This window comes from Acomys minous (assembly GCF_964271855.1).
Source record: "Acomys minous genome assembly, chromosome: 4".
Classification (NCBI taxonomy): domain Eukaryota; kingdom Metazoa; phylum Chordata; class Mammalia; order Rodentia; family Muridae; genus Acomys; species Acomys minous.
In genome coordinates this window covers 53361071-53387586 of record NC_140486.1, presented here as the reverse complement: position 1 = coordinate 53387586, position 26516 = coordinate 53361071, and the positions used below count along the sequence as shown (strand labels likewise).

General features: G+C 48.2%; 2 protein-coding genes across 2 annotated transcripts in view; both read right to left on the bottom strand.

Moving 5' to 3' along the window:
* Positions 1-26148, bottom strand: part of MYO7B (myosin VIIB) — a 72234-nt gene extending 46086 nt beyond the window's left edge. Inside the window, exons 1-9 of the mRNA XM_084779625.1 lie at positions 26000-26148; positions 17087-17128; positions 14923-15036; positions 13926-14078; positions 12959-13143; positions 8646-8767; positions 5996-6138; positions 3774-3887; positions 1857-2010 (exon numbers count right to left, since the gene is read on the bottom strand). Coding sequence (XP_084635751.1) covers positions 1857-2010; positions 3774-3887; positions 5996-6138; positions 8646-8767; positions 12959-13143; positions 13926-14078; positions 14923-15036; positions 17087-17104 — 1003 coding nt within the window. The 5' untranslated portion in view covers positions 17105-17128; positions 26000-26148. The remainder of the gene's footprint in view (positions 1-1856; positions 2011-3773; positions 3888-5995; positions 6139-8645; positions 8768-12958; positions 13144-13925; positions 14079-14922; positions 15037-17086; positions 17129-25999) is intronic.
* On the bottom strand, positions 17445-17738 carry LOC311596032 (small ribosomal subunit protein eS21-like; the record flags this gene model as incomplete). The annotated part of the gene is made up of 1 exon (XM_084779243.1): positions 17445-17738. One exon carries the CDS (start codon positions 17736-17738, stop codon positions 17505-17507), a length of 234 nt encoding a protein of 77 aa, XP_084635369.1. The 3' UTR covers positions 17445-17504.
* Positions 26149-26516: the final 368 nt, after the last annotated feature.

Genomic DNA, 26516 nt, shown 5'->3' with positions numbered 1-26516 from the left:
GTGACCCTCTCCCAGGAGAGTGAACATCCCACTGAGCACCAGTCATTTTCAGCTTAGCTGAGTCAGTGAAACTGGCCCTGGTCCCCTGTATCTGGCTAGGTCATGGGGCTTAGTTCAGATACTGAGCAGACCCTGGCCCTCGTGAGCCTGACTGGGATCTGTTATCAGGGGAGGCAGACTGCCAGCTTCCTTAGCCGCACTATACTGTCTCTAGTAGCCCAGACATTTGTGTTTGCGCAGTCGGGTGATGTATTAGTGGAGCACCAGCTGTGAGCGGCAGGCTCTTGACTACATCTCTCCTTCGGGTTCCTCCTCTTGGAGCCACTGTCCACCTCAGACATGTCTGCCTAAAAGCTGTGAGAACTGAGGATGTAGCATAGTGGTAGGATGCTTGCCTAGTGTGCATAAGAATCTGGGCTCAATGCCAGCCATCACACACACACACACACAGTTTTATGAAAACCATTTTGTTGGGGTTTTTTTGTTATATTTTTATTACCTACATTATGTCCCTATGACACTTAGGAGGTGTGAGTTTACATGTCCCTTTGTGTGCACATGTGTGTGACCAGAGGTCAACAGGTGGCACCCTTGATCACTCTCCACCTCATATTTTTGTGTTTATGTTCATGTACGTTGAGTGTAATGTATGTGCATGTGTACATATATGAATCCATGTAATGTACGTGCATGTGTACATATATGAATCCATGTAGTGTAATGCATTCGTGTGTAGATTTCAGTGCATTTACATGTGCATACATGTAAATATGAAGGCCAAACATCAGTGCTGGGTTTCTTTCACCAAGAGCTCTGGGCAGCTGCCTGTCAAAGCCACCACCCTTCACTCATCACTAGAGTTACAAACTCCGCCTTACTTTTTTGAGACACCCAATATAGCTGGACTGACTGCTGGTGAGCCTGAGGGGTTCCCCCTGTCTCTGTCTCCCCAGCACTGGGATTAAGGGGCATACTGGCCTTTAATGTGGCTTCCAGATATCCAAACTCAATCCCTCTAATGCGCGGCAAACATTTGCTGACCGAGCCATCTCCCCAGCCCCCAGGCCCTGAGTTTTACTGTATCTAAGATCCCTGTTGCCATGGTCTCTGTATTTGATGCTCTGAGCCCGGCAGGTCTTCCACAACCATGTCTACCTCCTCATGCCATGCCTACTTTTTTTTTTTTAAAGGTTTTTTGAGACAGAGTCTCTCTGTGTAGCCTTGGCTGTCCTGGACTCCCTTTGTAGACCAGGCTGGCCTCGAACTCAAGTCGATCCGCCTGCCTCTGCCACCCGAGTGCTGGGATTAAAGGCGTGCGGCACCATGCCTGGTGACTGACCTGATTCTTTAAATAAAAAAAAAAAAGTATTTTGTGTGTCTTCATTGTATTTTCTTTTTTGAGACAGACTCTCTCACTGTACTGGAGCTCATGGTTTCAGCTAGACCAGCCTGTCAGTGAGGTCCAGGATCTTTCTGCCTCTGCCTCCCTACCACTGGAATCGCAGGCACATGCCACCATGCCTTGCTTTTTCCACGGGCCCAGGGGTTTCAAACTCAGGGCCTTATGCTTGCACAGCAGGCACCTTACTGATACCTCTCTCCTCAGCCCACAGCCTGATTCTTTACCTGTAGAGGCTACCTGTAGGATTCTTTACCTGTAGAAGATCTACAGGATCTTCTGCTTGAACCTGTTAGGACTGCAAAGTCACAGCCACATGCTTAGGATGTAGTTTTCCAAAACTCAGTCAGATCACATGATCCTTCTGGCACAGAGACCCAGAGACATCTTTCCCCTGCTATCCCTGTCTCTCTACTCTTCCTCCCCAGGGATGTTATCAAGACAAAACCAACATTACCCATAAACCCCACATTCCCCAGGTGGAGGATGGCTGCCAGCAGCTTGCTGATGTCCCAGTTCTCCGAGTCTGAGAAGTGGAGGATCTTCATGGCCGAGCGAACGTGTGCGTAGTCCTTGGCATCACTGAGCCCCTCATAGGATGTGCAGTTCCCCTAACAAAACAGGACACGTCAGCTGATAGAGCTGCCCCCAATCTCACCTTCTCCATCCCGGAGCCGGCAAAGCCAAGACAGCTCAGAAACTTAGTTAAAAGTCCCTGAAAAGTCATTGTAAAAGCTCTGGGTGGAGTCTGAAGGGCAGGAATCATGTGTCCATGCCTAGCAGACAAATCAAGGGCTCTCCAGAGGCAAAGCCACATGGAGAGATTCTAGACAGACACTTGGGCCCTTCATGTAGCTTCAGACTGTTGAAACAATGGAGCCCAGAAAACCGGTATTTCTCCAGAGATTTCATCCCAAAGAAGGAAAAGGCTTAGTGCCAGCTAGAGGGGGAGACTGTCTCCTGAGAAGAGAGTTCACTCAGTTCTGACTGCTTGGCCGACCACCTCTTAGGAGGACTGGAGCTGAGACAAGCCTGCTTAGTTGTGCGTGGCTCTTGCCGTCCATTGAAACCTATATTTCCTGTACAGACCACCCTGGAGGACACTTTGTTGTGCCTCTAGCCAGTGTAGCCACATTGAATATATCTCCTTTCTTTGATGTGTCCACAGTCCCTTGTCTGTTTACTTAGCTCATTGAGGACAGGTGGCTAAGCCCAGCTTGCTAGTCCAGGCTCTGACCCTGACAGCTCTGGTGGCACCACAGCTAAAGCACATCTGGCTTTGCTTTATGTGACCTGTGAGTGAAGTGAGTCCCTTCTCTGGGCCTCTACTTGTCATCCATCCATCTTGAGCCTGCCAGGCCAGTCTCCAGGGAACACCGAGAGCTCATTCCCATAGGAAGCACTTCTCAAGGCTGAATGTATAGTGAGACCTGTGTTCCCAACTAACAATCTGCAGTTCTCCATAGCTACTATACATCTAAGAGGGGCAGGTTAGAGGCCAATGACCCTTAGCTATTATCAATGCTAAGGCCAAAGAGGCTGTACCTAGCCCTACTGGGAGGTAGAGAGAGGCTCCCTGAAGAAAGTATCTGAGCTGGACCTTCACCGGGCATAGGGCAGTGGGACAGAGTTGGGAGGTGGGGTCCAAGGGCAGCTGCAAGGAGGGTCAGATCCTGGAGAAGTATGAAATTGTGCCAAAGGTAGTGAAATTATAATAACTAATTCCTATCAGAGGGGTTTGCACTGCGAGATCTCCTTAGCTGCAAGCAGATGATAGATTAGAGATCAAAGCTGGTCATAGGGACAACCCAAAAGAAAACTACTGCCACATCTAGGAAAGGACTGGTGAAGTATTTGGGGTAGTGACCATGGGAGAGGGGTAATATAAGAGAGTGATCCAAGGGGTACAATAAGTCGCCCCCTTCTTAACTAATGCAAGCCCATAGCTGCTTGAATCTCACAGTCCTAGAAAGGAAGGATTGGGTGAGCAAGGCTTGTGTTCTGAGAGCTTATAGTCTGGGGGAACCTACAAGGATGGGTTTAAGGGTCTGTGGATAATTATCCATTGCCCATTGTGCTGGGAGCCTCTTGTAGGCCTGGAGGGATTCAGAAAATTGGGTATGTGGGAAAGGACCAGAGCCTTAGTTTGGGGTTCCAGGAGTCCATGGTGCAAAAGGGAAATAGGGGGCAGGCCACAAAAGTGGTCCTAAAGCTGTTTCCAGATGGGAGGCCAAGGGACCTAGCACTCACCTCAGGGCCCAGCTAGGGGATAAGCATCTCAGCAGCCAAGACTGAGGGCTGAACATGTGCTAGCCCTTCCTTTTCTCCCTTGGCTTTTGAGGAGCAAGTTGGGAAAAGGAACAGGGGAGCTCACCATGGTCAGGTAGTGGTACTCAGAGGGCATGCCCAGACCCAGAAGTTTCTTCTCTTCCTGGCTCATCCCCATCAGCATGCAGTAGAAAATGTGGTAGTTACGTTCCTCTGCAGCCTAGGAGGAAAGCATCAAAAGAGACACATGAGCAAGACCCTCAGAACGTCTGCAGTTTCTGCTTGAAGAACTCCCAGTCCTGTGTGCATGTGGCATTTACCCAAGGACCAGCCTGTACCCCTAGGTTGCCTATGTTCCAAGAAGCAGAGGATTCTGAGTACCATGAGCCAAGAGGCTAACCTGACATTAGATTTATCTTTTTTTAATTTTTATTTATTTATTATTTATCCAATACTATGCTCCCATGTGTGCCTACAGGCCAGAAGAGGGCACCAGATTTGATTATAGCTGGTTATGAGCCACCATGTGGTTGCTGGGAATTGAACTCAGGACCTTTAGAAGAGCAGACAGTGCTCTTAACCTCTGAACCATCTCTCCAGCCCCGACATTAGATTTATCTTGACCTCACTCCCTAGGTCAGAAAGCCATACAGGGCTCTATAACTCATGATTTCATGGAATTTATAGTCACTAAGTGACCGTCTAGAGAGCCAATGGCCACGGTATTATGCAGACATGGCATTTGCAGATACTATTTATGACCGCATCCTCACTGTGAAAATTCAGACTGTCGTTAGCATGTGTTATCATGAAATAAGCTTTCTTTCCACCTTGCCTCTCCCCCTCCTCAAAATCACCACTTTCCCCTCCACAGACGCCCTTCAGAGTTTGTCTTTGTTCTAGAACTTAAATTCATTTATATAATGTATCTGTACATGGTGTGGTTTATGTATGTGTCTTCCTGTGTGTGCAGGTATGCATATACAAGCATGAATATGGAGGCCATAGGGCAGCCTTGGATGTAGTTCCTTGGGAGTCTACCTTGTTTTTTGAGACAGAGTCTCTTACTGGCCTACAACCAAGCAAAGTAGGTCAGGCTAGCTGGCCAGCACACCCCAGGCATCCTCCTGCCTCTGCATCCACAGTCCTGGTCCATTGTCTTCTTTACTGTTATCCAGGTCCCCCTGCCACAGCTCCCACAGCATCTTAACTTATGCCTTGGAGTTAACTCCAGTGGAGGTGAGGCATGGTAGGCTCCAAAGAAGGTGGGGGAGGGGAATTACGTGGATGAAGAGAAGATCAGAAGTTCAAAGTTGCCTGTGATTACATAGCAAGTTGTTGTGCTTGTCTGTTTGTTTGTTGAGGAGTAGCCCACGTCTGGGGAAAGTAAGAGGGGAGCACGTCCAGTTGAGCAGCCATCCTGGGGTCTTTGGTCTGAGCCTGTAAACTCCCTTGGGAAGTGAGAATGGGAATCCAGGCATCCAGGGAGCCAGTGAGGGAGTTAGCCATTCACGGCCAGGCTTTTTGTAGGGTGGTATTTCCTTCTCAGAATCGTGAGAAAGAGACTGTTTCAGGTAAATGTGTTTTCGCTTGGTTTTTTTTGAAACAGGGTTTCACTGTGTAGCCTTGGCTGTCTTGGACTCACTTTGTAGACCAGGCTGGCCTCAAAATCATAGCGATTCACCTGCCTCTACCTCCCAAGTGCTGGGATTAAAGACATGCGCCACCACGCCCGGCTTGTTTTGTTTTTTAAGAGAGAGAAACATGTTAGGACTAGGGATATGGCTCATTTGGTAAAGTACTTGCCGTGCAGGCACAAGGATAGGAGTTCAAGTCCCCACTATGCATATGAAAAGCTGAATGTGGTGGTATACACCTGTAATCTTAATGCTGGGTTGACAGAAACTGGATCCCTGGGGCTTGCTGGCCAGCTAGTCTTGTTGAATCAGTGAGCCTGAGATACAGTGAACGACTCTGTATCCAAACATAAGATAGAGAGTGACAGAAGAACACATTCAGCATTGACTGTCTAGCTGTCACACAAACATATACACACATGTATCTGCACCCACACAAACATGTATATGTGTATACACCACACACACACACACACACACACACACACACACACACACACACATATATATATATATATATATATATATATATATATATATATATATACAAGTTATATGGACAAGAAATTGAAAGCTGAGAAAATTCAATTGTTCCCTTTGCAGCAATATTAGAAGCACGTGGAGCCTGTGAGGTGACAGAGGCAGGAGGAGGGTGACAGGGAGGAAGCCCTAGTGGGTGGTAGCGTCTTACCTGTCGGCAGACCCTGGACTTCTCCAGAAGGAAGTGCTCGATGCTGGCGCCCTCGATCACCCCGCTAGAGTTGAAATGGATGTCAATGTACTTCCCGAAGCGGCTGGAGTTGTCATTGCGGATGGTCTTGGCATTGCCAAAGGCTGAAGGCAAAAGGGAGGTGCCCCCAACGGGAGCAGGGAGGAGAAAATTCCCATTTATTTAGGGGCCATCTGGGTAGGTTCTCAGAGGAAGTGGATGAAAGGTCTGGAATCTGGGGTTCAAGGATCAACAGTGAGGTGGTTATCCTTTGAGGGGCGGAGTTCGTTGGAAGAGCTATTAATGCATAGACAGACAGCATGGCCCCAACGCTGCAGAGAGACAGCATGTCAGATGCCTTGAGGAGAGCTCAGATCCACGTGGCAGAGCAGGTGGGGGGGATATCTTTTTATAGGTCTCAGAGAAGGGAGTTCCTGTCACATAGTTGAGGAGTAGCCCATGTCTGGGGAAGGTAAGAGGGGAGCACGTCCAGTTGAGCAGCCATCCTGGGGTCTTTGGTCTGAGCCTGTAAACTCCCTTGGGAAGTGAGAACGGGAATCCGGGCATCCAGGGAGCCAGTGAGGAAGTTAGACATTCACGGCCAGGCTTTTTGTAGGGGAGTTGGTATTTCCTTCTCAGAATCGTGAGAAAGAGGCTGTTTCAGGTAAACATGGCTCAAAAAGCCCCTAGTCTAAAACCTGACGGTGGAGCGCCTACAAGTAATTGAAGGCTGAGGAAGGTTATCTAGGTAGACATGGCAGGCAAGGGACAGGGGGTCCCTGTAGTATAGGGATCTGGCTGATTGTAGACCCAAGAAAACAGGAAAGAGGGCTGGCCAAATGGGTAGGCTAGGTGGCTTACAGCTGTGAATGCTAGGCTCAGAATCTGAGAATGCCTAATGTAGGAGCCAAGAGGAGGCAAGGAGGCTTCTGAGGACCAACAGAGCAAATGTGCTTCTTAAGTGATCAGCCCAAAATACATATACATACATGTAACACTAAGTAGACCCAGCATCTTATATTTACACACACAAACACACACACAAGCACACACATATGCACACAATTAAACAAGATGAGGTTGGAGAAACCGCTCAGCAGTTAAAAACATGGACTGTTTTTTCAGAGGACCTGGGTTTGATTCCCAGCACCCACATGTGGCCTGAAACCATCTGTAACCCCAGCTTCAGGGACTCTAAAACCCTCTTCTGGTCTCTGTAAGCACCGCATAAATATGGTGCAAAGGCACACATGTAGGCAAATCACTTGTGCACATAAAATAAGAACGAATAAAATGTAAAAAGTAAGTATAGAAGAGGTCATGAATCTAACGGGGAGTTAGGGGGCATGATAGGACCTAGGGGAAGGAGAGGGGAAGGTGGAAATGTTGTAAATATAGTAATCATAAAGGGGAGAGGCGGGGAGAAGGAAGAGGTGGAAGAGGAAGAGAAGAGAAGAGCAGAGAAGACAAGAGCAGAGAAATGGGATGGAAAGCGTGAGTGGCAGGGGCTGACTCCACCCTAGGAGGAGCAGATGGCTATAGAAGGAGATATGCAGTTACAGCATGGACCCAAAGTACCGCAGGCTTCTCGTGTGACCCATGGGACTGTGAAAACTGTCAGAGGAAAAAATGAAGTCATTCGTATTGAACGTTTAGTAATGACAGTGACAATAATGCAGGAATACTGAGAGGGCTCTCGTGCGTGTGTGCCTGTGATGAGAAGGCAGAAGCAGGAGGGTCCCTGGGTCTCGCCAATGGGTGAGCTTCAGGCTCAGTGAGAAACCCTCTATCAGAAATCAAGGTAGAGCCTGGGGAAGGGCTCAGCAGGTAAGAGCGCTAGAGCTTGGTTTCCAGCACCACATTTGGTGGCTCGCAACTGTCCGTAACTCTAGCTCCAAGGTATTTGACAGCCTTTCCTGGCTTCTCAGGCACCCACACATACAAGGCATATAATATCCCACCCCCTGCCCCTGCCAGGTCTCCATATGCACATGCGCAAGTGTACACATCCCTTCACACACTCACACATGTTCACGCTACACACACATAAACGCGCACAGAACGATCAGTAAATCTGTTTTTAAAGATAGGTTGTCCTCAAAGCCACAGTCCTTCTAACCCTACACTCCTCACGGGCTCACCAATTAGGCTTGCCTGGCCCGTCACTGAGCCCCAGAAATCTACCTGTCTGCTTCTCCTATGCCAGGATTACAAGTGCCGCCATGTCTGGTTTTCATGTAGGTGCTGGGCATTGAGTTTGGGTCCTCGTGCTTATACGGCAAGCATTTTCCCAGCTAACACATCTCTTTAGCCTCTGTGTTTTGTTTTACTGAAGTAGAGGTTTTTCAAATGTAGTCCAGGCCTCAAATTCAAGACCCCCTGGCCTTGACCTCCCCAGAGTTAGGACTGCAGGCGTATGCTGCTATTTCTGGCTGACATACTCTGTTTATCTGGCAAACACTCATCATGGGTGTTTATAGTAATCGCTCATCCTCTTCATGCTCCCTGGGGACCACACACATGCCTGCTCACCCCACCCTTGTTTGAAGGTCGTGACTTGTGTCATGGCTACCCATGGCTACCACACACGGAGAGGGTCATTTCCATCCAAGTCCTCAGGAGCATAGCTTACCTTCCAGGATGGGGTTGGCCTCAAGGACCTGCTGCTCGATCCACGAGTGCTGGCCGCTGACTGTAGCCAGGAACTGAAGGATGAGCTTTGTGGTCTCGGTCTTCCCGGCCCCAGACTCGCCACTGCCAGAGAGTAAGGGGGCGGGGGCGGGGAGGCCTCAGACAGATAGCTACCACCATCCAGAGCCTCTCCACTCGCTATAAATGGCCTCTCTGCTCCCTCCCCAGCCCCCTCCCCTCCCACTTCCCTCAGGCCCACCTCTGGGCCAGGTTGACAAGGACGTACTTTCCCAGAAAGAAATTCCACACTGCATCTGCCCTGAAGTCCCCTGAGCATCTCAGACTATCTACGAGACAGGCACGCCCAACCTGTGGCTTGTGGCTACATGTGGTCCAGGAGAACTAGGCTGTAGCTCACTACATGTGTAGAAGATGGTATAAAAAAGCCGGACACCCCTGGTAGAGGCTGTTGCATTTTCTTGTCTTTCCTGCTAGGCTGAAAGACTCTTGGCATGTTATGGTCTAGGTTATTATTCTGGGGCTGCCTGGCAGAGTAAGTAAGGTGATCCAGGGTCATTCAGATGAAATGTGCCTCTCGAGCCAGTGGCACCTGTCACCTGGACCCCATCAGAATCAGAATCCGTGTTAAGATTAGTAATGTTTGCCAGCCCCCCACAGGCTCTCAGATCACCAAAGAGACCAGCCTCTGGGTGCGGCTGTCAGGTTATCTAGATTGTATTACTAGGAAGTGGGAAGATCAACTCTAAATATAGGTGGCAGCTTTCCGTCGGCTGGGGCCCTGCACTGATCAAAAAGGAACAATCAAGCTGAGCACCAGCATTCACATCTCTATGTGTCTCGGCTGAGGATGCAATGTGAGCAGCACCTCACACCCTCGCCTCGGTGCTGTCCCTACCAGGAAGAAACTGTGAGTCCTTTCTTCCTCCAGTGCTCCACTGGGGGTCTCACTGCAGCTGCCACCTGCAGCAGGACTCGTGGGACTCACTTACTGTCCTGGAGAGCCAGCTGCTTGCTCTGTGGCTTCACTAGTCACTCCAAACTCATGCTGCACTGCGGACGGTGCATACCTTTAATTCTAGTACTCAGGAGGCAGAGACAGGTGGGTCTCTGTGAGTTCAAGGCCAGCCTGATCTACATAGCAAGTTCCAGACCAGCCAGGGCTGTGAGAGACATAGCTCTCAAAAACATAGGAAGACCCAGTCTCAAAATGAAACAAACAAAACAAAACAAACAAACAAAACAAATAAACCAACAATGAAATACATGTTAAAAAAAAAAAAGACTGGCTTGGTGACGGTGGCCCACACCTTTAGTCTCAGCACTCAGAAGGCTGAGGCAGGCAGATAGTTCTCTGAGTTTGAGGCCAGCCTGATCTACATGGTGAGTTCCAGGACAGCCAATGCTACACAGAAAAACTGTCTCAAAACAACAACAACAACAATGAAAGGAAGGAAGGAAGGAAGGAAGGAAGGAAGGAAGGAAGGAAAGAAGGAAGGAAAGAAGGAAGAAAGGAAGGAAAAGAAAAGAAAAAGCAAAAACAGAGGCTCACTATATTGTTTAAGCTAATCTTGAGTTCATGGTCTTACCCTTGCACCTCATTCCCTTAAGTATCTGGGACCCGGGATGTGCACCACAGCACAGAGGGCTCATAGTGACATGTAACTGCCTTTGTAATCATGTTAGAGGTAGGATTTCAGGCTGGAGTCCTACTCAGGGCAGAAGCGCTTGCTTGACATGCATGCGTTTGATTCCCAGCACTGAGGTGAGGCACAGCCTTTCAGAAGGTGACTAAGAGGCCATGTATGAACTGGACACACCTATACCTTCAGCATTAAGTAGGTAGAGACAGGCAGATTGTTGTGAGTTCAAAAGTCAGCCCAGTTTATATATTAAGCTCCAGGCCAGTCTGGGCTACATAGGAGGAACCCTGTTTTGAAAGGAAGAGAGGTGGGGGAGGAAGGGAGGGATGAAGAGGGGGGAGGAAGAGAGAGAGAGAGGGAGAGAGAGAGAGGGAGGGAAGGAGAGAGAGAGAGAGAGAGAGAGAGAGAGAGAGAGAGAGAGAGAGAGAGAGACCAGGGATTGTAGCTCAGTGGATGCAGCACTTGCCTAGCATACACAAAGCTTTGATTTCTATCCCCGTGCTGTGTGCCTACAATCCCAGCACATAAGGAGACAGAGAGAGATAGGAGTATCAGAAATTCAAAGCCATCTTCAGCCATATAAAAAATTTGAGGTCACCCTGGGCTACATAAGATGCTGTCTCTGAAAAACAAATACAACAAAAACGGCATCAGATGAAAGATGGGTTGGTGCCACTTAGACCTCCCATCCTCGAGAAGCACGCACTCTCCTGCTTATAAAGTACCCGGTCTGGCTTTCTGCTACAGCAGCCAGGAAAGGGCTAAGAATCTGGGTGCTGTGAGTTCGAGGCTAGCCTGATCTACAAAGAAAGTACAGGACAGCCAAGGCTAACACAGAGAAACCCTGTGTCAGAAAAAAAAAAAAGAAAGAAAGAAAAGAAAAGAAAGAAAGGGCTAAGGTGCCAGGGCAAAGGACACCCCAGGCTCACTCAAGAAGATGCCATCGAAGATCACCACAAGGAGCCAGGCACCAGGGAGCCTGCCCTTTGGCCTGGCTCTGTTCAGGAGGCCTCTTGCAGCAAGGCGGGGAGGGATAGACAAGTACACTTAGGTCCCGGGACACCTCCCTGTCTTGTCTGGGCCCTGCAAGAGTTCTCTACCTAGGAGCCTATAGCAGAAAATAAGGGCTGGTGAAAGCTACAGATGACAAGAAAGACCGGAAGCCCTTCCTACCTGGGCTGCGCACAGCAGAGCACGTGTGAGTGAGAAAAGCTCATGGCATTACACGTGAGGGGAATGTGTGCTTAAGAAAATGACTCTATGGTTCTGTGGCTCGTGGCCTGGCACTTTCAGAGCACGTTTCTTTCCCCAGCTTGCTAGCCCACTCCCACTCTCAGGAGTTTATTTCCTTTCTTTAAAAACAATCTCTGTTAAAAAATAAAAAACGAAAAAGCAAACAATCTCTATTTCTAACCATGTGACCTAGGGCTTAGATCCACGCCTATGACATCAGTGGGAAGGAACTTTGACCTCTCCACTTGGAGGCTTCCCTAACACGAAGAAGCCAGTTCAGAGGATGACTGGAAGCAGGAAATGGCATTTATGCTAGGATGCCGTTCTGGTGCCCCTACTCAGAGAGGCAGCAGCCTGTCATGTATCTCTTCAACGCTCTTAGTACCTGTACCCAAACTTCTGTGGCCTGCCATGCTACCATTCTGTGACATGAGCCCTCAGGCGGAAGCTGGAGTCTTTTTTCACCTGCTGTTGTTTGCTGTGTTAGGACTGTGAGGGCCAATAAGACCTTTTTCTTTATTATTTATTTTATTTTTAAATTTTAACTTAATTTTATTTTAGATTTTAGTTTTTGTTTTGTTTTGTTTATAGACAAGGTTTCTCTGTATTTCCTTGGCTGTCCTGGAATTCTCACTGTAAACCAGGCCGGTTTTAAACTCACAAAGGCCCTCCTGCCTCTGCCTCCCAAGTGCTGGGATTAAAGGTATGTGCCATCATGGCCTGGCCATTTTTATTTTTGTTTTTGAGAAACGGTTTCATGTAACCCAGGCTGGCCTAAATTTTGTTATATGTCTGAGGATGAACTTGAATTTCTGACCCTCCTGCCCCCACCTTCTGAGTGATGGGATTATAGGTGTGCCCCACTATACCCGGTTCAACACATCGCTTCAGCACGGAGGTAAACGCACTAGCAACTAAGCTATATCTCTAACCTGGGGTACAAAAGGATCTTGAATGAATGAATAAGCAAACTCATGAACAAGTGAAGGATAATTACAATACCAAGTTAGGGACTCTAGAACCAAATTCTCGCTCCTATTTTCCCTTAGCAGGAGGAAGGTTTGTGCACAAGGAGGCTAGGCTCAGGCAAGCAGGGAAGCAGAGCCAGGCTTGGGGTTAGAGAAGAACCTGGCCCTCCCAGACCCCAGAGACCTCGGAGTATGGAGGGCACGTCTTCATATCCTCAGGGTGTGGGAAGTGAGTTAGGATGCGGAGGAACACGTCCTTGGGGTGTGGAGGGGGTGTTCGTGAGGTCTGAGGGTTGTGTCGTTGGGGTTAGGAGCAGTTCCGGCAAACCCCTGAGTTAAGAATAGGCCCTGGGGAGCCCTAGGGAGAAGGGGTGTCTGTTTTTTTCTGGGTCCTCTGGGGCTTAGAGGCCGGTAGCTGAGCGCCTGCCGCAGGAGTGAGGGCTGAGCCTCACCTGATGACGCAGCACTGGTCCCTCTTGTTCTTCTTCATGTTGAAGTAGCAGCTGTTGGCAATGGCGAAGACGTGCGGGGGCAGTTCGCCCATGTGGCGGCTGTAGTAGAGCTGTACTTGCTCCAGGGTGTACAGGGGCAGCATCTGGAATGGGTTCACAGCCACCAGGATGGAGCCTGTGTAGGTCTGGGGAAGGGAGCGGTAGTTAGCACCAGCCAATCCTGGGAGGGTACTGCCGGGCTGGGCCTCCTGCTTTGACTGCACCATCTCTAAAGCGGCTCTCAGCTGGCTGCTCAGCTCCTCCCTCTGGGAAGATGGAGCACCTGCCAGGACTGTGAGCTTCTCGGGGCTTGTTCCCAGTCACATTAAATGTGTAGCACCCTACCTGGTTTTAGAAAGGGCTCGATTAAAAAAAAAAATGAGTTGACGATGTAAATGAACTTTTACCTGCTCCTTTAACTAAAGGCCTGTGTGAAGGCTGGCTGGGTGACATCTGCTGCCCCCAACTAACCCTCATCCCGTGTTCTATATGCTTTTAGCCCGGGATCTTGAACATCTTAACCAGCTAGAAGCCCCACTTGGCACCGCTGCTCCTGTGGAGGTGAGACCAGAGAGCCATTCCTCCCAATACCACCCAACAGGCCACTGGGTTATCCTGGCTGAGGACCCTGTGAAGGACTCCTGTAGGAACGCAGGAGAGGAGGAACCCCTGCCACCACATCCTTGGTGCTGAGATTTATAGGTGTACATGACATGCCCAGTTTATGTGGTCGGGAATCAAACCCAGGGCTCCATGCACTCTAGGGGAGCACCAGCGGAGCTACATCTCCAGCTGTGCCTGTTTCTTTGAATTGGTATCAGAGACTGAGAAAGCCTGAACACCTGGACCACCTCACTGAGTAAGAGAGGAACGTTGCCGAGCTCCGGACCCCTCAGCTTCCCCAAGGTCACTGCACCAATAAACTCACATAGATCTTGTGCTTCTGGTATCGGATCAGGAGGTTGTGCACCACACCCGCCTCGTTCAGGTCCCCTAGGCGGATCATGTCATCCACTCCTTGGGCTGAGTTGGGGTGCATGGGCCTGAGGGTGCTAAGGTCTTCTGTATAGATCCAGTGTTCCTGTAATGACAGGTACAAACTCTCCACGCTAGGCCCTGCTCTCTACACCCTTCTCTTACGTAGTCTCAGACCTGAGATGACTCTGAGATACCTGTGACAAAGGCAGATGCATCTATGGCTCTGGTCAGCACCTGTCTAAGGGTCTGGGGTCCATGTGGCTCTGGGGCTGGGCTGAGCTTCAGATAGGGCTGTAGGAGCCAGACCCTGGGAGTTTGCTTTTAGCATCGGGTTGTGGGTAAAGGCCTTGGGAATTCTCGGAGCAGAGCGGTGCAAGTAATAGTAGTTTTTACAATTCCACAGTACTACTCAAGTAGAAGGAACACTGTTAGTATTTCACTGGCTTCCAGTCTTTAGAGATGCTAGGCAGTCAGAACCTTCTCTCTGCAGGGCATTGTGTACACATGACTCTCCCTAGAGCCCCTGGGGAACATGGAGGTTGGCCTAGAGAGGAGTCGGGGACCAGCTGGATGCTTGTCCCCCGCCCCTCACTGTCGTCAGCTGTCCCTGTCTCACTAAGATGGATGAGCTTCTAACCTGACCGCTCTGAGCTGTCCACTTCTGGACACCTTTGTCCCTTCCTTCTCCTCCACACACCAAACTGTCCCTCCTGCCTCCTTCCCTCTGCACACCAGCTTCTGGGTCGCCATCATCCCTGCCTCATCCCCATCTCCTCACTTCTTCCTACTACCCTAATACTTCCCAAGTGTCACCCTCAAAACATCCTCAAGGCAAATGTGTCCTTTCACCAGAGCAGGACACCAGGGCATGGATTTCCTTCATGGTATCGGTGAGCAAGTGCCTGAGCCCCATAGGGAGGGATTTAGAGAGGAACCCCAATACTAACCTTCCCCTCATCGTCCTCAATCAAGATCTTCCCCACTTTTGTTTCTTTGACGATGCCTCCAATGGACACGCCGGTCTTGCTGGTGGAGGGAGGGTCCAGCCACACATGGTCACCCTAGGGAGCAGAGAAGAGACAGTGGTCTGAGTCCTAGTCTTCCTTCCCTTTCCCACTAGAGACTTGCCCGTCTTGAGGCTGTCACCTGCAACCCCAGTCTCCCAGGTGTCAGGAGCTCTATCCATCTCTTTGTCCTCTCCCTCAGGTGTTCCCAGATGACCCCTCGTGCCAACCAAGCTTTCCTGTATCTGTTCTGTCCAAACCAATGAACTCAGCAGGGCCAGGGCTCAGCCTTGCCCAAAACAACTCTTACTAAGAGGAGAGGAAAAAAAAAAAAGTCAAAGGAAACAGATAACACCCAAACTGTGTCCCTGATCATGAAAGGCAGTGAGGTAAATGGTTAAGATGAGACTGCTTCTCACACTTGAAAATAGAGCTCTGGGAGATGAATTTAATCCCTGGCGCCCACTTTTTTTTTTCTCTCTCTCTTAAAGCTGGGAATGGTGGTGTATGCTTGCAATCCCAGTACTAGGGAAGTGGAACAAGAGGATCTAGAAGGTTCACAGCAGTTAAGAAATCTTCACAGTACCCCAGCCAATGGCTGGGGAAATGTGGGCTGAAAAACATATTCATCAAGTGGTTTTTGTTTTGTTTTTGCTAGTCTGTCATATCATACTGACACCATCACCGCCACTATCATCTCAAAAACCTCCTGCTGACTTAGGAAAACTCACTACAACAGAAGTGGTACCAAAGGGCCCAACATAGGAAGTGTTGAGTGTACATGTCTCTTTGTGCTCAGGGTTGGGGATAGGTTGGCTTAGGGTGATGACAGTGTGTGTGTGTGTGTGTGTGTGTGTGTGTGTGTGTGTGTGTGTGTGTACATGTATGTGGAGGAGGCCAGGGAACAATGCCGTATGTCTTCCTCAGTTGATTTCTGTCTTACTTATTGTATCTGAGACAGGGTCTCTTACTGAATCAGCACTTGCTGATTTGGATAGCCTGGCTGGCTAGCGAGCCCCAGGCATCATCCTGCATCTGCAGGCACACCACTTTGCATGGCTTTCTGACATGGGTTTGGAACTCATGCCCTCGTGTTTCCTCAGCAAGCACTTTGCCAATTGAGCCATTTCCCCATCCTTACAGAGGAAGGGAGAAATGAGCGGCAGGGAAGGAAGACACGGCTAGAGTACTGGATGTTGCGAGCAAGTGTCTTAGTGCAATTTATAAAATGTATTGAAGTGCAGGTCAGAGGCAAAGGAGATCAGGAGTCAGGAGACAAACAAGATGAACAAGTCGTGAGCTGCCGGAGATCAGAAAGGAAGGGAGGAAACAAAACAATGGCCCATTCCTGGCCAAGTGTATCGAGGTGCATGTGGGAAGGCGGTGGTACGTGGATGTCTGTGGGCATGCATGCGTGTGTGGTGGCATGGGAAAGTATGTTTGCATGCATGCATGCGGAGGCCACAGGACAATCTCTGCTGTTGTTCCTCAGGTGTTGTCCACTGTGCTTTTTGAGCTAAGATCTCTCATAGACTGGTACTGACCTACACAACTAGGCTGGCTGACAGCTGAGTCTCAGAGCCAGGAAGACAAGCTAATACTGACCATGCCTGGATTTTTTTGTTTGTTTGTTTATTTGTTGTTTTTCAAGACCGGGTTTCTCTGTGTAGCCTTGACTCACTTTGTACACCAGACTGACCTCAAACTCAGAGAGATCTGCCTGCCTCTGCCTCCCAGAGTGCTGGGATTAAAGGTATGCGCCACCGCACCTGACTACCTGCCTTTTTCCTTTTCTTTTCTTAAGGTGAGCTCTTGGCCATCAAACTCAGGTACTCATGCTTGCAAGGCAAGAACTTTACTGACTGAGCTGTCTCCCCACTTCAAGAGCCCCCCTTTTTAAGTCCCTGAATTTAAGCGAGGAATTTCTGTGCACAGATGGCAACTTTCCAGCAGCCCAAGTGTGAGCCACATTTGTTTTCTTCCAATAGTAGAACCCTTCCTTGTCCTCAAGCACCACCCCTTGTCTCTGGGTCTGACTCTCTTCTCTCCTTGGAAGTGAGTCAGCTCAGCCTCGGGAATGGTCCATAGTAAATGCTGTTGTTCTTACCAGCCGGAACACGGACATCCCAGGTCAGCAGCTCCCCGCAGCCTGTAGGAGAGAACACAGAATGTCAGCCCCATGGCCTGTCAGTGTGGAGCCCATGAAGAACAGGTGCTGTGTGAATTGCCAGCCCGTCCCTAAGTGTCTTGACTGGAGCTTGGCTCCAGAAACAGCTCTGAATAGCTGGGCATGTGAGCCACACTCGCAGCCTGTGTGCAGGAAGGTGTTTCTTGTCCTCTTCATCCTTTGTCCCCTTTAGGGAGCACCTGTCCTTTGGCTCTGGGTTCTGTTCAGGGAGTAGGGCAGTGACCTGACACTCAGAAGCCCAGATATTGAGGTAGGGGAGAGGGTGTATTCTTTTTTTTTTCTTTTTTAAGATACTTTCTTATTTTTATTTATGACAAATATTCCTGATCTCTTCTGATCAAAAGTTCTTGGAGATAATTCCATCAGCTTTAGCCAGACAGAGAATGGAATCATCTGATTCACCCATCCTGTGAATGGCCCTGCAGATAGCATTAAACTGGCCTGTGACCCTGCCAACCTCAGCCACATTCGTATGGATGGACGCATGGTCCTTGGCACCAATGGTGCGATTGCTCAGGGAGCATTTCCGAGGCACATACAGATCCAGGAACTCACTGGCATTATTCTGCATGTCAACTGTGCCTGCTCGCTGATCCAGCAGGAGTACAGAAAGGAACAAGGGTGTATTCTCATGTGTGCAGGTGCATATTGTGCATGTGTGGGTGTGGAAGACAGGCCAGCCCTAGGACCATCTTGGGAGCCATCACACTGTTTTTTTTGTTTAGAACTTGATGGCTGCCAACTATAAGTTGTTCACAAGAAGCCTACATTAACTATAAAGACACAGCTTTTATTAAGGAGATGAAGTAAGATTTACTTCTCTAACGCGCATCAAAGGAAAGCTGCAATAGCCATACAATTTCATAGAGAACATATTTCAAAATTTTAAAAATAATGAGAAATATTACATGACAATGAGGGGTTAAATTCTCCAAGAAAACATAATCCTTAACATGTATCCACCTACCAATGGAGTGCCAACATACATAAGGCAAAACCCGGTAGAACTGTAGGAAGTAGAATTGACCATTACAGAGGGAGACTTCGATGTGTCCCTATCAGAAATGGATGGAATGAACCCACATGCAGAAGATCAGTAAGGCTAACAAGTGAACTCAACACCACCGCCAACCCAACATGATACTACACATGTGCCAACTGTTATTTTCATACACTACTTTGTCCAACGACAGCACAGTACACATTCTTTTCAATCTTATGTGGTGGAAGGAAGTATATATAGGAAATGTTGATCACCAAGAGCACGTATTACAAAAGAAGGAAGATTTGAGATCTATACCCTGAGCTCCCATGTTAGGAAGCAATGGAAAAAAAGAGCAATATAGCCTTAAGTAAGGGGGAGGAAAGAAATTATCACCATCATCATTATTATTATTTGTGTTTTTGAGACAAGGTTTCTCTGTGTAACCTTGGCTGTCCTTGAACTCACTCTGTAGACCAGGCTGTCCTTGAACTCACTCTGTAGACCAGGCTGGCCTTGAACTCAGACATTCACCTGCCCCTGACTCCCAAGTGCTAAGAAATTATTTTTTAAAAACTAGATCAGGGCTGGGCATGGTGACAGACACCTTTAATCCTAGTACCTCAGAGGCAGAGGCAGGCAGATTGCTGTGAGTTCAAGGCCAGCCTGGTCTACAAAGCGAGTTCAGGACAGCCAAGGCTAACACAGAGAGACCTGGTCTCAAAAAACAAAAAACAAAAAACAAAAAAACAAAACAAAACAAAACAAAAAGAGTAGATCAGAGGGCTAGAGAGATGGCTCACAGATTAAGAGCACTGGTTGCTCTTCCAGAGGTCCTGAGTTCAATTCCCAGCAACCACATGGTGGCTCACAACCATCTATAATGAGATCTGGTGCCCTCTTCCGACTTGCAGGCATACGTGGGGGAAGAATACTATACAAATAATAAATAAATACATCTTTTTAAAGAAAGTACATCAGAAATTGGTACGACAACAATAAACCAGCAAATCAAAAAAGAAAAGTAAATACTACCAGAAGATAACAACCAACCCCACCCCCCAAAAGCCTCTATAAAATTAAGAAAAGCACAAAATACGAATTGCTAGTTTCCGACATGGAAACTGGATGATCCCTGTGATCCCAGATGGGGAAGCTGAGATGGGCAGAGCTCTGAACTTTCTGGTCAACCAGCCTAGGTGAACCCATGAGGTCTAGGTTCAGTGAAGGACCTTTATTCAAAAAATGTTGCAGAGGGCTGACAAAATTGCTCAGCAGGTAAAAGCATTTGCTTCACAAATCTGACAGTATGTATTTCATCCCCAGAAGCCACATAAAAAAATCCAGATGTGATGACATGGGTCTAGAGTCCCAGCAATCCTACAGTCAGATGGAGAACCACCTGGGAGCTTACAGGCCACCCACCCTGCAGCCCAGCAGAGACAAGAGAGACCCTGCCTCGAAGAAGAGAAAGGGGAGCATCAACCTCCTGAAAGCTGTCTTCTGATTACCACAAGTGTACCACTGTGGTATGTGTGTGTGCACGTGCGCGCGCACACACACACACCACTAGACCAATTGAAAAATAAAATAAATAATACAGCCTAGTGGTGGTGGCTCACGCCTTTAATCCCAGCACTTGGGAGGCAGAGGCAGGAGGATCACTGTGAGTTTGAGGCCAGCCTGGTCTACAAAAATGAGTCCAGGACAGTCAAGGCTATACAAAGAAACCCTGTCTCTAAAAAACCAAAATACATAAATAAATAATACCGAAAGCGATTTAGGAAGACACTGAATATCTACCTCTGGCCTACACATGCATGCACACATACACACAAAGACACAAAGACATGCCACTATGGTGCTATTCTTCCCTGGAGTATGGCGCCAACCAGGAATACTTGATTCTTTAGGCTCTTCTAAAGCTTCACCCTTCAAGCCAGGCTGTGGTGGCGCGCACCTTTAATACCAGCACTTGGGAGGCAGAGGCAGCCAGATCTCTGTGAATTTGGGGAATGAGTTCCAAAAGGCTTCACCCTTTATCTCACCAACCAAGTGGATTTTGTTTTTCAAGACAGGGTTTCTCTGTGTAGCCTTGCCTGTCCTAGACTCACTTTGTAGACCAAGATGGCCCAAGTGGATTTTAAAAGATGCAAAATTTGGGAGCTGGAAAGAGGACTCAGCAGTTAAGCGTACGTACTGCTCTTATAGAAGACCCAAGTTCAGTTCCCAGCACCCATAATGGGCTGCTCACAACCACCTATAACCCCAGCTCCAGTGGACCTGGTGGCCTCTCTTTGCTTCTGCAGGCACCGACACATGTGTGCACATACCCACACATGGACACACACATATGCATAATTAAAAATAAAAATCAACCTTAAAATGATGGAAAAACCCCAAACCCGAACCATAGTTTGCCTCTTTACAGTTGACAGATCACCCTAGGACTCAAGAATATTTATTGGGAGCCCAGTAGAGTGGCTCACGTATGTAATCCTAGCACTCAGGGAGGCAGAGGCAGGCAGATCGCTGTGAGTTTGAGGCCAGCCTGGTCACAAGGTGAGTTCAGGAGAGCCAAGGATACACAAGAAGCCCTGTCTTGAAAAATCAAAATAAAACAACAACAACAATAGTAGCAGGTAGTAGTAATACTAGTAACAATAATAACAATAATAATATGACCTCTGGGCAAGACTCTACCCAGCTAAGCTTCCAACTTGTGAAAAAGAATCTAAGAAGAATTTAGAGTCAAGTGTAGTGAGTGGCACATGTCTTTAATCCCAACACTCAGGAAAGACAGAGGCAGGCAGATTTCTGAGTTCAAGGCCAGCCTGGTCTATAGAGCAAGTTCCAGGAGAGGCAAGCTTAGTCAGCGAAGGAAAGCATCCAAAGCGAAAGCTGGTTAAAAATGTATTTGAATGAGGGGACCATGTTCCAGCCTCAGCAAGCAGCAGATCTTGGCAGCTTTGGGCATGTGGTTCTAGTTTTAGAGTCAAGGATACAAGAAAGGGGTTCTAGGATCTCTCTCCACTGCTAAGGAAAGCTGCTGAGCCCGGGTGGGTGTCAGGGTGTCATGGAGGCCTGGAGAAGCCATTGCAAGAAACTATGAAGGTGAATGCCTTGGAGACTGCAAAATTTGGAGATGCCAGGATCATGAAATACTGCCAAGGGGAGCTGCTAATAGAAAGTGCGACCATCCCAAGAGGGAAAAAAGTATGTTGCAGTCAGCAAAGCTGAAAGGAGTTGAAGCTCTGGAGGCTGCTTTGACATTGGACATGGAGATAGAGAGTTTGGAGTTTGTGCAGCTGATTTTCAGTCTTGCTTTGGCCCAGTGTTTCCTCGCCATGTTCCCTTCCCTCCCTTTTGGTATAGCAATGTATATCCTGCGCCATTGTTGGAAATATGTGATCTGCTCTTTCGTTTTGACTTTGCAAGGGTTACAGTTAAGAGGTTGTCTTGAGTCTCTGATGACACCTTGAATTTTAAACTTTTAAACAGCATTGAGCCTGCTACAGACCATCAGGACTTTTGAAATTGGACTGAATGCAGTTTTGCATTATAATATGGCTACAAGTCTATGGGGGCAGGGAGTGGAACGTGCTGGTTTGAATAAGAAGGTCCCCATAGACTCCTAGATCTGAGTGTCCCAGCTTTCTGTTAAGACCCTTCAGCATCATAGCCTGCCTACTCTCTAAGCTTGTGCTCTGCCTCATACCCACCCCCCCCCACACACACACAGGATACCCTCAACTTCATGCAGGTCCTGAAATACCACATTCTCCCTCTTATCTTTGTTTCTTTGTATGTCTTTGGAAACACACTTTATGTATGCAAACACACACACACACACACACACACACACTCACACACACACACACACACACACACACATAGAGACCTAGTCACATTACATGCAGAAGTTTCCATTTTCTATCTTTGCACTTGGCCCTGTTTTTATATGGCATTGTGTATGGCCTAAATCCTATCAACTGTGGGAGCCTTGAGACCTCACCATGCTGCAGTAGAGAAGCAGCTCGCATCATGCTCTCTGCATGACTGGATGGAGTAAGAGAGTGAATAATGAATACACTACTGGGTGTGTAATAGATGGATAGATGGAGGGGAGGGTGAACAAATGGATAAATGATAGACAGATACATACATACATACATACATACATACATACATACATACATACACACATACATGATAGGTGATGATAGATAGATAATGATGAAGAAGATGATATATGATAGATAAATAAATAGATGATAGATATATAATAATGATGAAAACATGATAAATAGATAGATTGATAATAGGTAGATGATAGATGATGATGATAGATAATGATGAAGAAAAAGATGATATATGATAGATAAATAGATGATAGATATATAATAATGATGATGATGATGAAGATGATAGGTAGATAGATAGGTAGGTAGATAGACAGACAGACAGACAGACATATAGACCTGCCCAGAAAGGCAGATGAAATGCTGTCCAGAAGGGAAACTGTTATATTTGAAAGTCTCTGCCCTTTGGGAATGTGAGGCCTTAGCCCTAGCCCAGTCCCCTTCATGAACACTAAAAAAAATTAGAATTGATCACATGGGGCCAGCCAGTACCCCAGCTAAGCTAAAGAGCCACCATGGGGTGACCACCCTCAAGGGGATAGAGTATGCACTTTGGGCTTTCAAAGCCTTTCACAATTTTCACCTCTCCCAGGTGTCACTGACCTTGAGCGTGGGGACCATAGGGGAGAAGACACCAAAAGACACTTGTGAAATGGAGCTAGGAAAAGATCAAAGTGCTAAAGGAGTTGGGGGAGGGGGCTATGTGCCGGGGACTTGTGCCAGAGCATGCTGGGAGCTTCGTCCAGATTCTCTCTTGTAAGCCAGAGAATCTGTGCTCTTCTTGGAGACCTCTTGCCTCACAAATGAGGAGTCTGTGTTCCCAAAAGAAAATGCAGCTTTGACCCTGGCCTGTGAAATGTCAGCCCCAAGGACATCAAAGTTTTGCCAACTAAAGACATGAATAACCCGTAAAAGCTATCCTGTGTCACCAGAGATTGCCTAGTCCCCACATTGCCCCAGAGCCGGGGTCCAGGATATGGGAGTCACTGCCCCAGGAAAGGGAAGGCTGATGGGGGAGGGGAAAGCCACACCCAGGACAGGGGCTCAGGTAGTACATCAGCACATTCCAGAAGTTGCTAGGATTTAGGTCAGACTGCCCAGCCTGGCCAGTGGCCCCAGAGGAAGCCCCGTGAAGGTCACTGTCAATGGCCAGCCGAAGAGAAAGGGCCAGGTAGAGTCCAAGAAATCAAACACTGTTATGCTTCTCCCATACAAGATCAAGCTTGCTTCCTTCCTGCATTCCTTCCTTCCTGTGTTCCTGCTTTCATTCTTGACTTCCTTCCTGCCTTCCTTCCCCCTGTCCTGGTTTTCTTCCTGTCTTACTTCCTCCCTTCCTATCTTCCTGCTTTCCTTCTTTTCTTTATCTATCTATCTATCTTTCTTTCTTTCTTTCTTTCTTTCTTTCTTTCTTTCTTTCTATCTCTCCATCATCTACCTGCCTACCTACTTTGAGACAGGGTCTCATGTACCCTACGTTGTCCTCAGACTCCCTCTGTATCGAACAATAACCTTGAACTTCTGACCTTCCCTGTCTCTCTCGTGCTGTGACTACAGACATGCATCACCACATCCAGCCTATGCACTGTGGGAGACCAAACCCAGGGCTTAGTTCATGCTAGCCAAACAGCCTACCATCCATCCGAACCACGCCCCAGCTGTTGTTGTTATGGAATTTATTACTCCTTTCAGTTGCGTGACAATTGCATGTGTGTGTGTGTGTGTGTGTGTGTGTGTGTGTGTGTGTGTCTGTGTGTGTAATAATTATATAATAGTTTTGTAATTGTTAACATTTCGGAGAATTGAAGTTTAGCAAAGAAAAAAGATTTACCCACGATTGGTGGGGAGCCACAAGCTAACAGACAGGGTTCCCAGCAGGAGCACAAGGAAGGGGAGGAGGAAGGGCAGGGGGAAGAATGAAGAAGATGCTAAGACAGGCACTGAGATCTCCATATCACAGGTAAGGCAGAGGCTGCATAAATGACCTATGAAAGAAAAGCCCTGTGGCCCAGGGCCTTTGGGCCTGAGACCATTCCCAGCTCTCTGACCCACTCCCGTTCTCTTTTCCCAGTTGCACTACATTTCCTACCTTGGTTTTCTCATCATCTTGCTTTCTCACTTATTTTTAAAATATATTTATTATGTATACAGTGCTGTCTGCATGTTCACCTGCACGCCAGAAGAGGGCACCAGATCTCATTATAGATGGTTATGAGCCACCATGTGGTTGCTGGGAATTGAATTCAGGACCTTTGGAAGAACAGACAGTGCTCTTAACCTCTAAGCCATCTCTCTAGCCCCTTATTTTTTTTAATCCTATTCAATTATTAGTATATATGTGAGCTGCATACAGCCAATGTTTTGTTTCCTCTTTCAATAAGGCAGGCATTTGTATGAATGTGTCTTTGTCTTTCTTAATAAATGGTCTCTATCTCTATCATAACCATGAGCTATTATGGGATTTATTAGTTTGAGAGCTGTGGGTACAATATGTTCTTCTTTATTAATAGTCCAGTTCTTTGTTCTGGGACATAGAACCTGGAAGTCCCAGTGGATGTCTTCTGGACCCAGATTAAATTGATAGGACATTATCAGGAAACTTTTTATCACAGTTCCTGCTTGGGCTTCCGCTTTGTTCTGAGAGCTAGAGACAGTTCTGGGAGTTCAAAGTAAGAGCCAGTGTGTCAGAGAAGAGACTGCATTTCCCCGCTGCCAATTGACCCAGAGATAGAAATCATAACGAGCAAGCAATACCAACGGATCGAGCTTTTATCGGGGCTCAAGCACAAGGAAGGACTGGAAGAGATGGTTCAGTCAGTGAGATGCTCACTGTATCCGTTGGGGAACATCATGAGACGCACGGCTTTCTCTTTTAAAAAGCTGTAATCCTGAACCGAGTTCAGCGGTCTTATGAGTTAGGACAAAGTTGACATCTACAGATCTAAAGTGGATCCCGAGTGGGGGCCTGGTCATAGGGAACACACATACCCAACTTAGGAGACTTAGGGTGGAGCCCACACACTTCCAGCCACCAGACCACAGCAGGTGTCTACCGACTCTACAATTCCCTCCTTCATGACTGGGGATGGCACACACCAAGCCCAAAGCCAAGGTGTCCACAGCCGTGTATCTCGCTTCTCCCGTCTCATTCACCCCAACGCTCGAATTCGAGAAGGCTCTGACACCAGTGAGTGCCTGGTTTTGCCTCAGACCAAATACCCAGGCCTCTCTAAACCAGCAACCTGCCGCCACGGATCAAGTGGATGATCCTAGAAGGATGCCAAGATCACCTGTGCTTCTTGCTGAGGCATCTCAGCCCCAGACCTATCTCAGCCTCCTGCCTATAAAATGGAGACAACATCCCCACAGTGTTTTGAGAGTTACCGTGAGCCTCCTCATATTGTACCATCTGGCCTCAGCACGGTACCTGGCCCTGGATTTTATAGGAGGCCGTCTAGCAGAGAGGAGGAGGCAGCAGCGGCTACTTCCCTGAGTGGGACTGGCCCTCCAGTAGCATAGAACTTGATAGCCCCCTTTGACCCTTCTCAGCTTCCCGGACCCTGCTGCCCCCAGGGCCCCCCACCCCTGTCAACTGCTCCCATCTCCAGCCCTCTACTCCACAGGCCTGCCCCACCCTGTTCCCAGATCTGTGCCTCCAGGCCCACTTCCTGCCCAGAACCCCTCCTTTCATATATCCCAGGGCTCTCTTACCTTGTCAGGTTCCTGAGTATTGCAGTCCTGTTGACTCCACCCTGGGCACCCTGAAAGACCCAGGTGTGGGGATATAGCTTCAGAGCTCCCGGGAAGTATGAGAGAGAAAGGACAGAAAGAGGTAGAAGGGCCCCAAAGAGGAAGTGGCTAAGCACTGTGGGCATACGTAATTTATTACAGGACTTTGTCCTCTGTCTCAGGAGCATCCACTCCCACAGGCCTCTTCCTGCAGCCCCAGCCAGCAGCCTGGAAACTGTCTGCCCTTCAGCCGAGTAGTGGACAATCACTCCCTGGGAGCCCCCAGGGTCTGTGCCCTGAAGAGATCAGCTTGTCACCTGCCAACCCCTGGGTGACAATCAGTTGACTGTCCAGTTCAGTGTCTTCAAAGGGTGGGAGGGGCTCCAAGGAAGCCAGCGAGGAGGATCTCTGCTTTCAGGCATCCAAGTACCGGCTAGAGGCTGAGATATAGTATACACACCAGAGTTATAAGAATCAGAGCCTGGGTGGGCCCTGGTAG